The sequence below is a fragment of the Meles meles genome, chromosome 18 (genome assembly GCF_922984935.1).
Source record: "Meles meles chromosome 18, mMelMel3.1 paternal haplotype, whole genome shotgun sequence".
Taxonomy (NCBI): domain Eukaryota; kingdom Metazoa; phylum Chordata; class Mammalia; order Carnivora; family Mustelidae; genus Meles; species Meles meles.
Window position 1 is genome coordinate 46,305,252 of NC_060083.1, and position 14,389 is coordinate 46,319,640.

Genomic DNA, 14,389 nt, shown 5'->3' on the forward strand with positions numbered 1-14,389 from the left:
GCAATAAGCAAGTTGAGTCTTTTCCAAGGCTACTTCCTGCCCTCTCCCCAACCCCAACAGATCAGCGTCCACTCTGGTGAAGGCCACGGCAACTGTCTTTATTTACCTTAGTGAGTAAAGGCTGCGGAGGTGCCCTGAAGGTTAGCAGCAGTGGGTGGCAGGAGGGAGAGGGGGGAAAGGGCACCGGGACTCAGAAAGAGGGAGGGACTCTCATTTCTCTGGCTTTAGAGAGGCGAGGGGGACCCTGGAGTGGGCCCTTTGAGCCTACTTCTGAGCACAGATAGTCCTGTGGCTGTCCCCCACGGTCCTTCCATGGAAAAGCAGAGCACAAACCAGAGCCTTCACTCTGCTCGTCCCTCCACTTCACGAATGGTAAAATAGAGTGCTACCTACAATACGAGGGCACATTTTGTATTTGAGTAGGAGGGGAACCACAAGGGCCCTTGGTTAGGGAAAAGCAGCAGGTCACCGTAGGGTGGAGAGTGTCACATGTACGGCGGTGGCTTCACCCAGCCGTGTTTGCTGGGGTCGTGAGGCAGCAGCTGCGGTGGCTCCGAGGCCTGGATGGAGGGGTTATGCAGCAAGGAAGGGGCTTTTAGAAACGGGACAAAGCGTGCCCTGGGGACAACAGCCTCTCTGTCCTGTTTGAGCAACTTCAAGAGGATGAGTCACTTCCTTGGTTCCCACGACCCACAGGCCAGGGGCACCTGATTGCCCACAACCCCCAGCTCTGGTGTCTGGCGTCCTCCCAGCTGCTTCCTCCACCACCTCCACCTGCCTCCCCTCCAACCTTATGGAGGGAGGACTCCTGGGCTTGACCTCTCTCTGTATCCAACCTAGGGGCCAGGCAGCCCCCCTCTACTCCTTCCCAGCACCCCTTCCCTCTCTACTTACACTATAGATCCCCCAAGTGCTGAGAATCACACTCCGACACGCCCGTGGCATGCCCACAGTGTGCCCCCATGTCAGGTCAGTGGGACTGAGACACTTGAATCGTCACTCAGGAGGCCCCTTGGGGATCCGGGCAGGCCAGACATTCTGTCTGGGGACTATTCCCAAGTGGTAGGATGTCACCGCCCACTCTCAGACTGTTCAGGGTCAGTCTAGAAGAAGAAACCTCTTGCCAGGGCTATCTTGCCTATGGGGAGTTCCCCTTCCTGTCTCAGAGTCTCTGTTGTCCTCCAGCAGCCCTAGGAAACTCAAAGGCCCACTTCCCAGTTACCCCCAGGGACCTCCGGCTCTGGCAACAGTTGCCATGACAATTTGGATTAGGGATGTGGAGGGCGATGTATGGGGTCCCAGGCCCTCCCCAACATCTCCCAGTTCTAACCCAAGATGCTGGCCACGCCCCTCCAGGCTGCACCTTTGGGTTGGGTGCCTTGTTAGCTGGAGTTTCTGGGTGTAGGTAGGTGCTGTCTGCAGGTCTAGTACCCACAGAGTCTAGGGCAACAAGCTGGTGTGGAGGTGGAGGGATGAGGGGAGCAGCCGGGGTGGGTGGGAACTCGGGTCTGGGGAAGTCCGCTATCAGAGGAGGCGGCAACAATCCCATCTACTCAGGCCCACTGTGGGGCCACCAGCTGGGTCCTGCCTCACATCACTTCCTTGTGCTCCTGCTTGGACTCCTTAATGACCTGCAGGGGACAGAAAAACACATAGCACACTAGTCAGGGGCTCACACGGACACCAGGCCCACCCCTGCTAGGCCTTGCGACCTTGGAGAAATCCCCAGACTTCCTGGATCCTTTTTTTCTATGAGAGTAACCAGGACTCCCGCCTCGCAGCCGCCAGGAAATGAGGTAACACTCGTGAGCCTTTAGTACCCTGCCCAGCACGTGGCGAGCTGATGTAAATTTGGCTAGGACCGTCGTGGGTGTGACAGGGAGGGCTTATGCCAAATCCCCCCCCCCCACCTTCTTATTCCTCCTCCTGGTTCCTTTAATCAAGCCAGAAATTGAAAGTTGGGAGTGAAAGCTACTAACTTTAATTTTCTTTCTATCTCTCCCCAGGCCTGGTGCTGGGGGAGCCTGCGGGCTTTCAGGGAAAAAGTCCAAATCAGGACTCCAGCCAGTGGCCTCCACACCCAGGCTCCCTGGATCCGCCAGTGGAGGGGATAGGGAACTGAATTACATCCAGGGTCCTTCCCCTCTTCCAGAACCTCCCCGGAAGCTCTTCCGAGTGACTGAGAACCTTCTATGTGCCAGTTTAGGCTTTCTTCCAAAGCCCGTCCTCAAAAATTCCTGGAGGCAGCCCAAGCTGCTGGGGCCAGAATTTCAGGTCTTCCCCCCTTACCTCTCCGTCCCGCATCTCCACGGTCTTTACCACAATGTTCCTCTTGAGGTGGCCTTCTGACACGGACTTGGTGTCCAGGCTGGTTTCTGCAGGCACGGGGACAGGAGATGTTTCCTGTTGGCTCCTGAGGCACCAAACATCTTCCCCCCACCCAGCTTCCCCATGAAACCCACAGTGATGGGGACTGAAAGTCTATCCAACCAGGCAGAGAGAGCCTAGGCTCTTTCCAAGGGGCTGGAGATCCCCAAATCCCCATGGTGCTAGGCAAGACCTGACCGCTTCATCCAGTGCTTTGCCCATTTTCCTGGTCTGGCTGCATTTCGGTCCCTCTGCAAGCTCTCATCTGCCCCCGGCCTTCTGACACCCCAGCACTGGGCTAAGGAAGGAGCACACGGGCTTTGAAATCAGGCAGGCCAGAGCTCAAGTCTCAGCTCAGCCACAAGGCAGTAGGCAAGTTAATCTACCTGTCCCAGCCTCGGTTTCCTATCTGCAAAATGGGGATGATGGCGTCTACTTCTCTAGGTGGGAGCAGAGTCAGTTCACTGAGATCATACATGTTAAGTGCCTAGCACATATTAGTGTCCAATACACATGGGTCCCTTTCCCGTTCCCCTGTCCCTCCTTCCCTCCTCTCTGCCACTTCTCTGGGCCCTACTGAGCCTTTACTGTTTGGCACTTGGCAGTATTCCCTCCACCTGCTCTGCCTGATTAAACTTCTGATCCTGAACTTGGCCCCTAGGCCACATATAGCTCATGTTCTTCAATTTCTAGAGCAGAAGTATTTTTCCCCCCCTTTAGATAAGAATCATCTGAGGGCCACATCCAAGTAAGAAGTAATATAGCTCCCGGCGCCCCCGAGAGAAAAATGTAACATGTCACACTCACTAATATTTAAAATTAAGAGCAGGGAGCATAAAACTTTATTCACTGCAAGAGCAGCGGTCCAGGGGGAAATAATCCTGTGGGCTGAATCAGCACTGAGCTGAGCCGCGGAGCCTCGGGGACAGAAGAATTGAGCAGAGAATCCGGCCACCAGGCACGGCAAGACCTGGGGGGCCCTCCCAGGGATGGGAAGAGGTGAGGCAGAGGCTGGCACTCGCCCAGAGGCCCAAGAGCATCTCCTCTGAGTACCAGAGGATGTACTACTTTGAACAGCTGCCAGCTCTGCTAGTTTAGCCTACATTTACCCAGTGCCACGTTCTGGGCTGCGCACTGAGGTCATTGGGAAAACGACACAAGCTTGGCCCTTTAGGGAAACTTGGGAGGAAGGAGCCCAGGAGGACAGGGAAAACGAGAAAAGCACCGTGTCTGAGAGTCTGAGGGGCAGGCTGCTAACCGAGAGCCGGCGGGGCTCCATTTACAATCTGGTGAGCCTGTATTGGTATAACTTGTATTGTGAGGCTTTTGAGATGTCTTGTGACCTGGTGAATTTCCCCTTCTTTGGTGCTTTTGCCCCCTGTAGTGACAAGCAGTTAAAAAAAAACAAAAACAAAAACATAAAACACTCGGATGGGAAGCGCCTGCTCAGGGATCTGCAGACAGGGCAGAGGCTGAGACCTCCGCCCAGTTCTGCTGTAGGAGGGGGTGCAGGGGTAGGGAATGGGGCGCAGGACAGGAGCAGCCACAAGCCCCACCTGGAATGCCCTGGACTGCTGTGTTCTGGCTGGAAGCTCTGCGGTGAATTATGAAGATCCCAAGGAGACCCCTGGACTGGACCCCTTTGCCCTGGTCCTCAGCCCCAGGCCAGAGTAGCAGCCCACCTGGGGGAGAGGGCAGGAATCCAACCCCTTGCCCACAAGGCCCTGCTCTACTGACCTCGGATCTGCAGGTTGGAGAAGGTCTGCACAGGAATGGTGATGCTGCAAGACAGCAAAGGCAGAATAGTGACCGCGCTGCCCAGGGACATCCCTGGAGCCAGGCCCTGGTCCGGGCTTAGCATGACAGCCTCAAGGCCCATCTCCTGGCTTTCTCCAGCCTCCAACATGCTCCCTGGGGCTAGGAATCTGCAAGGGGCTTGGGTGTTGTCCGCTAGGGGGAAAGTCTCTATTTGAAAGAGTGGAGGCCTGGAGGATGGCAGGGGGAGGAGGAAGTGGGGGGAAAATTTCCGAGACCAAAAGAGATGGGTCAGGGGAAAAGAAGTCCAGTCTTCATTGGGAGGGTGGGGAGTGAGTTTCTTAATTTGGGGGGGTGACCCAAGTCCTCACCCCGTGGCCTCATCAACACTGCTTAACTCAAATCCATTCATTTCCTGACCCTTTATTGACTACCTACTGTGTGTTAGGCGAGCAACGTGCTGAGCACTGAGATAGGAGGGGGCAGGACACAGGCGGAATCTGACAGTCCCTGAGGGGAGAAAGGAGAGTCCGGGGAGGGACAGCAGGGAGGATGCTGCAGGGCCACGGGGTGGGGGTTGGGGGGGGGGCTTTGCAGCTCACCGGTTCTCCTCGCCCTCCAGCAACTTCCTGTATGTGGCGATCTCTATGTCCAGGGCCAGCTTGATGTTTAGCAGGTCCTGGTACTCCTGCAGATGGCGGGCCATCTCGTCTTTGAGGCTCTGCCCCTCCTCCTCCAGCCGGGCCAGCGCCTCCTGGTAACTCGCTGCCTCCCGTGCGTGGCGCTCCTCCTGCTCCCGCATCTGCCTCTCCAGGGACTCATTCTGTAGGGTGGCATGTAGGTGCCTCAGCGCGGGATCACACTGGCCCGTCCCCCAAGTAAGTTTTCAGAGCCTCCGCCCTCAGTCCCGGTCCTGTCCCTGTCTTGCGGGTCCCCCTGGGGCTTGGGCTCGCCTGCACCCGGGTCCCCTCCGCCCCACTGGTGGCCCTGCTGGCGCTCACCGTGCCCCGCAAGGACTCCAGGTCGCAGGTCAAGGCCTGCAGCTGGCGACGGTAGTCGTTGGCCTCGTGCTTGGCCTGGCGGAGCAGCTCAGCGTTGCGGGCAGCAGCGTCGTTCAGGTCAGCAAACTAGCAGGGAGAAGGCCCTACGCTGAGGGGCGGTTGGGCTCCACATCGTGGGAGCCGTGTGGGCCAGTTGGTCTCTGGGAATTCAGGGAGATGGGCAGGACCCCAGGCTTGGTGTCCAGGTCTCCCCAGGACTGGGACCCTTGGGCAGAGGGTACAGGAGGCCCCCGCCACGTCTCTAGCACCTAGCACAGTGCCTGGGTAGGGAACGAAGGACCAAATGATGTTTGCCGCGGAACCCAGACCCAGAATCCCCTGCACTATCCAGGAGCCTGAACCCTGGCCTCTCTCACGGTGGCCGGGGCGTTCTGGCGAGCAGTACCCTGGGGTCTGATCCTTCTCTCTCCCCTAGCTTGCAGTGAAGCTCTCGCCTTAACATGCTTGGAGCCCTCGCCAGCTTCTGCCACTCACGTTGCCCTGGGCTGGCATCTCTGGGCCCTTGCCCTGTGCTTTCTTGCATTCCAAATGCCCCTTCCCTCTTCTCTTCTTGTTCTTTGGCTGCCAGGCCCGCCTAGCCCCAAGTCCCTCCCTTCTACGATACCCTCCCTGTCCCACACATTGCATCTGTATAAACTCTGCCTGGCAGTGTTCTCTCTAGACACATTTTTTGGGTGCACATCACGTCCCCCGGGTGGGACAGGTCTCTGGACCCCGGGCTGTGCTGACACACAGTTGCTGTTCAGTAACCCAGGACACAGACAGCAGAGGCATCAGGAATGCAGGCTCCCAAGAGCAATGGCTGGGGTTAGACATCCGGCTCTACCATTGAGGAGCTGTGTGACTTTGGGCAAACTCATTAACCTCTCTGGACTTCAGTTCTCTCATCTGTCAAAGAACAGTACTTTCTTCATAGCAAGTAAGATAATGCATGTAAAGCTCAAGGCCTGGCAGCAACAATGTTGGCTAATAATAACAGTAATAGTAACAAGAAGTACTTATTGCGGGAGCGCATGGTTGGCTCAGTCGGTTAAGTGTCCAGCTCTTGGTTTCAGCTCAGGTCACGAGCTGGGTGGTGAGATCGAGCCCTGCATGGGGCTCCATGCTCAGCGGGAGTCTGAGACTCTTTCTCCCTCTGTCTCCCTCCCCTTTGGCTCCTCCCCCTGCTCATGCTCTCTGTCTCTAAAATAAATAAAATCCTTAAAAAACAGAAAAGAAAAGAAATACTTATTGAAAGTAATGGTGCCTGTGTGACCCTGGGCAAGCCACCTCATTTCTCTAGTGACGGTCAGTCACCCAGAGAGGATCCTCTCCCAGCTTCCTCCTCCCTTGTTCCCCAGTTCTCTGGTATGGAACCAGCAGGGCTGCCTACTGGCCCACAGTCAGGTCTACCTTGGACCGGTACCACTCCTCAGCCTCGTGCATGTTGCTGGACGCCATGGCCTCATACTGCGTGCGGATCTCTCGCAGGGCCGCCGTGAGGTCCGGCTTGGCCACATCCAGCTCCACGTGGACCTGCTGCCGGGCCAGCTGCTCCTGGAGCTCCTGCACCTCCTGGCCAGAATGAGAGAAGGGATGGCCAGCCGGGGGCCCAGGCTGCCCCTGGGGTTTCCCCACGGTTTTACACCCTTGTCTGGCTGCCCCTTGGACACTGACGTTGGCTAAGGGAAACGGGGCAGTTCTGGTTAGAGGAAAGGGCATGGCCCAGGCTAGGGGAGCAGTGGGTAGTTTGGGGGCCTCTTGGTGTCCTCCTCCCAGGTTCGGCCAGGCAGAAGCCCTGAAAGCGTGCCTGTGTTCTTGTGAGTGACTGAGTCCCTGTGGTGTGGGTGTGTCTGTGGGTTCCCAGATTCTACCATATCGTGGACTCGGAATCCATAATCTGAAGTCAGAGAGCTCAGTGGTGTCTTTTTAAAATGAATGGCTTTCATTTAAATGGAGAGAGACGTGTGACCTCAGCGAGTTCTTTAGCCTGTCTGGGCTTGGATGTCCTCCTCTGTTTCACAGAGGTCATGCTGGAAGGGTTCCTATCTCACAAGGCTGTAGTGAAATAAAAAATGGGGCAACAAGGTCTATTATAATTCTTAGTAAGTGGGGTGTGTCCGTGTGAATTTCACCAGGGGCTGAGGGTGCTCTCCTGTCTCTAGGTCTGTCTCCTTCAGTCTCTCTCATTTTCTTTCTCTCTCTCTGAGTATTTCTCAGGCTCAGCCTCTCTGTCTCTATCCATCCCAATCTCTGGGCCTTACCTCATGTTGGCCTTACCTCCTCATGGATCTTCCTCAAAAACCGGATTTCCTCCTCTAGAGACTCAATCTTCCTCTCCAGATCCAGGCGCGCTAGGGTGGCTTCATCTGCTTCCTGGAGCAGGGAGGGGCAAAGGCTGCTCTGACCCCAGACTCCTTCTCCCCACTCCTTATCCTTGTCTGATCCCTCCTTCTGTGGCTGGGGAGAGCAGCACATTGCTCTGGAGGGCTGGGCTTGGGGCTGTTTATGTGAACTGCCATCTACCATTTACCCTCCCCTCCCCTCTCTTCAAGCCGTCCCGCCTCCGCCCCCACCTGTCGATAGTTGGCCAGGTTGTTCTCAGCATCCAGCCTCAGGTTGGTTTCATCCTGGAGCCTGGGGTAGGGGAACACATCCCTGGGTGAGGCTCTTCTGAGGATCTTGGACTCCTCCCCAATCTCCCTGGAGGGTGCTGCCAGAGAGACCCCTCCCCTGACCCCTGCCCAGAGCCAGTGGAATGGCAGGAGCCCTAGCCAGGAGGGTGAGCAGACAAGGGCCTTTGCTTTAGCTCATTACTAGCACCTGCTCCTGCTCACACCAGTGCTTTTACCAACACACACTCACTGCTGCATGCACAAACACACTCATCCTCCCGCCCTGGAGGGCACACACGCGTGCCCTGCCAGCTCAGCAAAACCCGCCGTCCCTGGGATCTCCTCTGACCTTTGGAAACAGTTTTATTAGAATCCCTCACAGCTCTGCAGGCCAAAGTGGCTTGACCAGGGTCATGAGCTGGTGACAGGCAGTATCACCTGTGTTCCAAGGCCAGGCCTGCCTGCTCTTTCCCTCTCCTCCTCTCCTCCTCTCCTCCGGAGTCCTGTCCCCCTGGTGCACAGCAATCTTCCCTTCCCATTCCTCCTCTCTACGGACCCACAAGGCCATCAGGCCCCCCAGTGAATGAAATGCGCAGACCCCGCCTGTGGGGCCCCTGCCTGTGGGGTCCCCGCCTGCAGAGTCCCTGACTCTCCCTGCACAGTTCTCCCCACTGCGGAGGTGCTGAGAGTACTCTGGCTCCTTGGCAATCAGACCCCTGAGACTTTGGGCCTCCTCCCTGTGCCTCCCATTATCTCGGGGAGCAAGGACAGCCCTACCCTCCCAGAGACGGGGAAAACGGCGGAGCCAAGCATCATGGAGGCAAAGTCCCCTGCCCAAGATCATGCAGGTCTGCGGTGCTCCCGCTGGGGCTGGGCTGGGGTACGGGGGCATCTCCCCTGTTCATGAAGTCCCTCTCCCCGGGCCCCGTCCTCACTTCTGCCTCAGGGTGCCAAGGTCCTGTGCCAGATTGTCTCTCTCAACCTCGAGCCGGGCGCTGCTGGCCGTGAGCTGGTCTAGCCGTAGCCTTAGCTCTCGCAGCTCAGCCTGGTAGACGTCGGCCAGCTTGGTGGGCTCCTTGGCCCGCAGCTGGTTCAGCTCTGCGGCCAGCGCCTTGTTCTGCTGTTCCAGGAAGCGCACCTTCTCGATGTAGCTGGCAAAGCGGTCGTTGAGCTCCATCATCTCCGCCCGCTCACTGGCCCGGGTCTCCTTGAAGCCGGTGTTGAGGGCCCCGGCCAGGGAGAAGTCCACCCGGGCTGGGAGTGGAAGTGGCATCCTGGCCAGGGAGAGGCGGGTGCCCGGCCCCAGCCGGCGGCCAGAGACCAGACTTCCCCCTACCACTTCCAAGGAGGAGGCATAGGAGCGGCGAGCAGCCGAGGCAACCCGTCTCCTCTCCATGCTGGCTGGGCTCTGGCCGCTCCTGGGAAGTGAGGGCTTTATGGAGGCGTGGGCTGGCCTGGCACTGCCCAGGCTGCCCTTTGCAACGCCCCCTGGCATAGCCTGAGGGGGAGGGGCTGGGCCACAGCTCGGCCATGAGGAGAGCTCGTCTCACCCCACTGAGGTCCCTGTGCCCAGAGGCAGGGCAACCCCAGCCTGGCCACCAACAGAGGTTCTCATGGGCCGCGCCTGGGGCTGGATACTTGGTCAGCGTCCGCAACCACTGGGCCAGGAGGCCCTTTCCCTGGGAAGACGGGCCAAGAAAGGTCTGGATCAGATAAACTCTGACCTGCTTTCCACCTCTTAGACCCCATCACAGTGCTCCTCCTGCTAAGTCTGGGAACTTGCAAAGAACAAACATGTTCCCCCCTCTCAGAAAGCAGCCTGTGCTACAGTGTCCTGCTGAGCCCCATTCCCAGCAGACTGTTGGACTCCTCGGTCCGAACATGGGCGTCCAGCATTCCTGCCTGCTCTCCCTTCCCCGGAGGTCTAGGGCTGTGGGCTGCAACCGGACACCAGCCCTTTGTCTAGAGGGTCAGTTGAGGCCTCTGTCTAGCAGTTGGGGGGTGGTAATGAAGGGAGGAATATGGAAGCTTTGAGGGGGCCAGAGCGGCGGGTGCTGGACTCCCTGACCTTCTCCCTGGACCACACATAAGCCCCTGCCTCAGTCCCACGGGGCTCCCTCACCCCTTGCCTGGCCGCCCTGCACCCCCGTCTGGAGCCGGCCCTGACAGCCACACAAAAAACACTTACGGATGAGCTGGCTGTCCCTGCTCCCATCTTTGTTCCCGCATCACCCTGTTTCCCCAGCTACCCCTCACCTCCCTTTCACACTGGAGATTTATCTCCTTTGAGTTCCCATGCATCAGGCTGAGAGGATGGAAAGGACTCTGGGGACAGGTCCGTTTGGGAACCCAGGAGCCACTGGATCAACACTAGGAGCCCAGAGCTGGCGTCCTGTAGCCTGACCCTTCAGATCTGTCCACCCTTGTGTTCTGATCCTGCTGGGGGCCAGAGCCTCACCCAGGCCCCTCACCTCTCTGTGCCCTTGGATTTCTGGGAAGCCCTCCTCTCCCCGCACCGCCCCCCCCCCGCCGCCCATGCCTGGGCCTCTGATCCCTTCTCCTGGACACTTGCTGAATAGAGCCTTGTTTTCCACCACTGGTCAGGGCGCCACACGGAGAGGGCAGCCCCCGGGGGGCTGCGCTGTTTTTAATCCCAAGATGCCAGGCTGTTAGGCAGAGTACAGCCCAAGCCCCCAGCTCAAAGAGCTTCTCGGAAGCCTCCGAGGGGGCCGGGGTGCAGTGGGGAGCAGGCTCTGTGCCCACCCCCGGCCATTGGGTCTGTGCCAAGGTGAGTCATTCAGTGGGCACAAGAGGAAGGCCCCGTGGGGGCAGCCAGCTGGGCACTGCCAGGTCTCCAGCTCTGCAGACAAGGCCTGGCTGCTTGCCCCTCCCCAGCTCCCAGAGCCAGCTCACACCCCTGAGCTCCTACCCCACGCTGGGGAGACGCGCTCCATTTGGGCATGTTATGGGCTGCCTGCCGTGGTTTTCCCTGGTGAATCCCAGCACAGAGAGGGAAGGTGAGGGTCTCTAAGTCTTCAACCACACCTGACCCTGGACCTGAGCAGTAACATGGGGAAGGGACCCTTGGGGATGGGATGCCCCGTGACTTTTGATCCTGCTATGAGTGGAGGAGCTGGGAAAGTCACGGGGCATTAAAAGAAGAAAAAGATGGGACAAACCCTCCTCCCAAGTCTCTCTGTGACTAGGAGTGGCTGACCATCTAGCTCACTGGGCAAGTCACAGTGTGCAGCCTTCTTTGTTCCAGTGAAATGTAGTTGCAATGAGTGTAAAGCAGTCTTGGGGAAGGGGGGAGATGGAACGAGAGCAGGAAAGGCTTGTCAATGAGGCTCAGTGACGGGTCCCTGTGTGGTGTGTGACCCAGGCTTATTTCAGCAGCAACAGCAGCAGCAGTAACAGAGAGAGAACCCCCCCCCCCCACCGACCTGTGTCACCCAGGCTTCCTGGCTCCGCCTTCAACCTCCATCTGACCCTAGACCCATTCGCCACACTCAGCCCTTAACTGTCCACGGATGTCCACGCAAGAACCAGAGAGGTAGACAGATACGGCCGTGGTTGTTTGCCAGACTTTCATTATTTTGTATGACACATTCGTGGTAGAAAAATCAGAAAATACAGATAAGCAAAACGAAAAAATTTAATTAGCCATGATTTCACCACCTGGGGATAAACAGTACCAGATTTCCCCCCACATATATAAATTCCTTTTTTTTTTTTTACAAGTGGGCTCATGCTGTACAAATTATTTTGTAATTTGTTTTTTTTTCACTCAGCAATATGTTGTGAACATCTTTCCATATCAATAAATATTTATCCACATCATCATTTTAACAGCTGCATGGTTTACCACGGTATGCATTAATTTACCCAAGCCCTACTGTTAGACACACAGTTGTCTTCCCCCCTCCCTCCACTCCCACTCCTACCCCCTGCCGCGCCTCCCTTCCCTCCCTCCCTGCCTCCCTCCCTCTCTGGTTCTGGTCTAGATACCACTCCGCTGCACCGTTGCCCCAGGCAGACGCAGCTCCCAGCCTCTGTCTACTCCTGTCCTCCTGGCCTGGCTCAGGGCCCTTATGTGGCTTCTCCTTTCCTGGTTCCCTAATCGGAGGGCCTCAACGTCCTAAGCCCCAACCAATCCCTAGACTGACTTCCGCACAGACCACAGAAAGTTGCAGGCCCTGGAGGGAGGATGCCCAGATGCCTCTCAGCGGGACCTTCAGCCAAGCCATGACCCAGTTCAAGCTGAGAGGGAGACGAGATGGTCTCCTGCCCCCACACCCCTCCCCTGCGTCGGGAGAATCTGCCAGGATGTCCTCCTGCCTCTTGGGACAGATCAGTACCGCACCCGGCCTCAAAGCACCCACGAGGGTGCCCCGCGTTTTCTAAATTGCCAGCCTTAGATTCAAGCCACTAGACTGCTGCCCACTGGCTCCCCTCGGGCCCCCACCCCGTTCCCAGTGCCTGGCACAGCATGGTGGTCCTCATGTGCCCGCAGGAGGTAGAGAAGTTGGGAGTTTAGAAGGGGTGGACTCCTTGGCTACTACTGAGTCCATCCCTCCCACACGAGCCCCCTCCCTGAGGAATGGAAGCAGGCCCTGCTGGCCACTAGATGGCAGTGTCCGAGCGGCAGCAGGGTCCTGCAGTAGGGAGGGAGCGGGTCTCAAAGCCGCAAGCCTGCTTTCCAAAACCCAGATTTCTATCACCCAGAAGAAGGATCATCTCACGTACTCTCTAGCGTAGCTTCTGACTGCTATGACAGTGCCCTCTAGAGGAGAGCGAGGTCACGGCCATTCAGCTGCTCCATGATCTTGGACAACTTCAGGAACTTCTCAGAAGCTCCATTTTCACACCTGTAAAACGGGGTGAACTTCCAAGGTAGCGGGGAGGATAAATTCAGGGAAAGCTGGACACAGCAGTTGCTCGACAAATCACAGCATTTAACAACACCTACCGGGTGCTTTACTTATTTCTGTGTCAGCGATGGGGTGAGCCTGGAGGGACAGGGGCTGGGCCGGCCCCTGGGCGCTGCCGTGTCTTGTTGACCCCGCTGGGGGTGGACAGGGACACCATATAGGGATCTCCCCAGCACCGTTACCTGGGAGTGTGGACAGGACACAGGTGGCAGCAGCCAAGGGAGAGAGGGTGGCAGGTGGCCCCATTTGCACCCAGACCACAAGTTGCTCGTGGCTTTGGGTCTGCCAGGGACCACACATGGGTCATCTCTACCTGCCCTGGAGGAGACTGAGAGTAGAAGCTGTTTCCCAGCCTGCTTTCTCACCTCCCTGACTCCCCCTGGGACTCTGTCCTTCCATCCTTGCCCTTCCCGAGCCACAGACTTGAGGCCCACAGTTCCATCAGTTTGAGAAGTTCTTGGTGTGTTATCACGTCCCGTGGGAGGGGGGTCTCTCCTGTCCCTCAGCCTGAGGCTTCCCCAGGAGAAGGGCCCCCATGGATAGGGGCTTCCGGATGTTAGGACCTATATGACCTCCCATCAGAATGGAATCTCCCTAAGGATAGGGTCCATCAGGACACCCTCTCTGCTGTGGGGGCTCCCTGATGTGAGCACCCATGGTTCACTGTCGGATGGGAGCTCCTCGAGGGCAGGGGCTCTCCCTCTCTCAGCCTGGAGGAGGGCTGCCTCAGGCCAGGGTCTGTCCCCTCTCCTATCATCTGTCAGCCTGTGCCGAGCCAGCTCCACTGGTGAGAAGTACCCAGCTCCTGTGGCTGTTGAAGGGTTCCTAGATGAACCACCCCCCAAGACTCCTTCCCTTGCCTCCTTCCTGGCATCGGTCAGCACGTTGTTGGAGGCATCAGCTCGCTGGCTCACCTTGCACACCAAGGCAGCAGGCTGCTGTGTTGGAGTTAATAAGTGCGGCCCCTTTCTCTCCAATCCCCCTCTTCCCACCCTCCTGGGCGCCCCAGCCTGCCCCCCACTTTCTAGCCTCTAACCCTGAGACCTGCTTTTTAATTGCTTTCCCTGATCTGTTCTGCTCTCTGCTCCCTCTGTCTCCTTGCCTGACTGCGTCCCTCTGGGAGGGTGAGAAGCGAGGGCCCAGATGTGTCCCTGGTGGGAGGAGAAGGCTGGCGGGCAGCCTGTTATTTCCAATCCAGTGGTCCTCCAAATGGACAGGATGAGCCAGGGAACAGGATGGAAGGGCTGCAGGCGGGCTCAGGGGAACGTTTTCGGGAGGGCTGGAAAACACAGCCATGATCTCCAGGCCCCTCGGGGTGACTCTGGCCCCTTTCTCCCCCCAATAGCCTCCATTCCAAGCCCTCTGAGAGCCCTCTTCACAAAAGAACCATGGGAGGGGGGAAGACAACCACAAACTAGATTCTGTCTGGGAGCCAGGATCCCCCAAACTTAGCTAAAAGCCAGAGGGGCATTCCTGGGAAAACCCAGAGACAGTCAAACAGGGACATGAGAGGGAGGACTCCTGAGTTAGTAGCTGCCAAGGGCTCCCCATGTGGTGACAGAGTCCCCTGTGGGGGTGGGTTGCAGAGCTGATGGCTGGGGGTGGGAGGACCCGGAAGGGAGAGCCCAGCCCCCCCACCTTGACAGGTCCCAACACCAAAGGAGGTTTGGGCTTACCCTCA

General features: G+C 57.7%; 1 protein-coding gene across 2 annotated transcripts; it reads right to left on the bottom strand.

Annotated features, from left to right (window-relative positions):
- Positions 1-77: 77 nt before the first annotated feature.
- On the bottom strand, positions 78-9,188 carry LOC123930221 (glial fibrillary acidic protein). 2 transcript variants are annotated; one of them, XM_045986526.1, is made up of 10 exons: positions 8,713-9,188; positions 7,739-7,799; positions 7,443-7,538; positions 6,576-6,737; positions 5,124-5,249; positions 4,725-4,945; positions 4,105-4,148; positions 3,626-3,745; positions 2,290-2,375; positions 78-1,631 (listed from the first exon to the last, which is right to left on the bottom strand). In XM_045986526.1, exons 1-10 carry the CDS (start codon positions 9,171-9,173, stop codon positions 1,590-1,592), a joined length of 1,419 nt encoding a protein of 472 aa, XP_045842482.1. In that variant the 5' UTR covers positions 9,174-9,188; the 3' UTR covers positions 78-1,589. The 2 variants fall into 2 exon arrangements, with proteins under 2 accessions (XP_045842482.1, XP_045842481.1); XM_045986525.1 differs by lacking the exon at positions 3,626-3,745.
- Between the last annotated feature and the right edge of the window lie 5,201 nt (positions 9,189-14,389).

Coding starts and splice junctions, on each gene's coding strand:
- LOC123930221 (XM_045986526.1), bottom strand. CDS start 9,173: ATGGAGAGGAGACGGGTTGCCTCGGCTGCTCGCCGCTCCTATGCCTCC. Junction 7,800..8,712: donor CTTGGCACCCTGAGGCAGAA/GTGAGGACGGGG, acceptor CCCCTACCCCAG/GCTCCAGGATGAAACCAACC. Junction 3,746..4,104: donor CTCCAACCTGCAGATCCGAG/GTCAGTAGAGCA, acceptor TTGTCACTACAG/GGGGCAAAAGCACCAAAGAA.